Source organism: Pygoscelis adeliae, unplaced genomic scaffold (genome assembly GCF_000699105.1).
Source record: "Pygoscelis adeliae isolate BGI_AS28 unplaced genomic scaffold, ASM69910v1 Scaffold27, whole genome shotgun sequence".
Lineage (NCBI taxonomy): Eukaryota > Metazoa > Chordata > Aves > Sphenisciformes > Spheniscidae > Pygoscelis > Pygoscelis adeliae.
In genome coordinates, this window is record NW_008825410.1 from 3,094,415 (window position 1) to 3,095,865 (window position 1,451).

The 1,451-nt window shown below is 57.7% G+C and overlaps 1 protein-coding gene across 1 annotated transcript in view; it reads right to left on the reverse strand.

The window, feature by feature from the left end:
• Positions 1-317: 317 nt before the first annotated feature.
• FZD1 (frizzled class receptor 1) overlaps positions 318-1,451 on the reverse strand; it is a 32,172-nt gene continuing 31,038 nt past the window's right edge. The window contains exon 2 of the mRNA XM_009330589.1: positions 318-1,445. Within this exon, the coding sequence (XP_009328864.1) occupies positions 570-1,445 (876 nt within the window). The 3' untranslated portion in view covers positions 318-569. The remainder of the gene's footprint in view (positions 1,446-1,451) is intronic.

Sequence of the window (1,451 nt, forward strand, 5' to 3'; positions counted from 1 at the left end):
GCCTCAGGAGGCGCCCCCGGCGGTGGCGGCAGCCTCACTCCGGGCCCTGCCGCTCATGCAACTGAAACTCCAAGCAAAGCCATTACAAAACCTGCGTGGGGGAGAAGAAAGGGGTTTGTTTTGGTTGCTCTTACAGGCAGTTTTTCCCATCCTGCCCTACGAAATAAAAATCCAACGCCTTTTTTTTTAATTAAAAAAAAGGGGGGGGGGTGAGGAAGCAAAATCCGCAAATGGGTTAAAAGTGTCCTAAATAATTAAGAAAAGTGAGATTTTTGTAATTTAAATACAAATATACTTACAAAATCTTACAGAGGCTATTTACATCCCTCTCCCCCAACCTGACAGTGCGTTCAGTTCCTACAGGAGACAGCTCGAGAGGAGCAGGGAGGGCAGAGCTGGGTGATCCCCGGCACAGGGGTCCCCACCTGGCTCGTCCTCCGCTCCCCGCCGCCTGCGGAAGCGACTCACGGTCCCCAAAGTTTGCCCAGGCTGGATAAGGAGCTGCTTCCCAAGGCAGAGCCCCGGTCCTCTGGCCGCCCGCCGTCCCCCTGGCCCGGCGGGCAGGGGTCTTAGACGGTGGTCTCGCCCTGCTTGCTGTTGGTGAGCCTGGTGTAAAACTTCCTCCAGGAGTTCAGGGTTTTCCCAGACCAGATCCAGAAGCCCGAGGTGATGCCCACGATTAAGGTCATGAGATACTTGATCATGAAGACGGTGAAATCGGGGCTCATGGGTGGGTGGTGGCTGCTGTGGTTGTTGGGGCAGGGGATGGCATAGCTCTTACAGCTCTGTGTGACCCAGCTCCTCTCCCACTGTTCCCTAAAAGCTTGCTCGTAAAAATAGCAGGCAATGACGATGGTGGCCGGCACTGTGTAGAGGACGCTGAAGATGCCTATCCTCACCATGAGCTTCTCCAGCTTTTCCGTCTTGGTTCCGTCGTGCTTCATGATGGTCCGGATCCTGAAGAGGGACACGAAGCCAGCCAGCAGGAAGGAGGTGCCGATGAACAGGTAGACAAACAAGGGGGCCAGCACGAAGCCCCGCAGGGCGTCCACATTATTGATGCCCACAAAGCAGACACCGCTAAGGACGTCCCCGTCCACCTGCCCCAGGGCCAGGATGGTGATGGTCTTGATGGCCGGCACAGCCCAGGCGGCGAGGTGGAAGTACTGGGAGTTGGCCTCGATGGCCTCATGGCCCCACTTCATGCCGGCAGCCAGGAACCAGGTGAGGGAGAGGATGACCCACCAGATGGAGCTGGCCATGCCGAAGAAGTAGAGCATCATGAAGAGGATGGTGCAGCCCTCCCGCTTTGTGCCCTGCGCTACGGTGCGGGAGCCGTCCTCGGCGAAGCGCTCGTTGCAGACCACCCTCTCCTCCAGGAGGAAGCCTGCGATGTAGGCCACGGCCACCGCTGTGTAGCAGCCTGAGAGGAAGATGATGGGCCGCTCGGG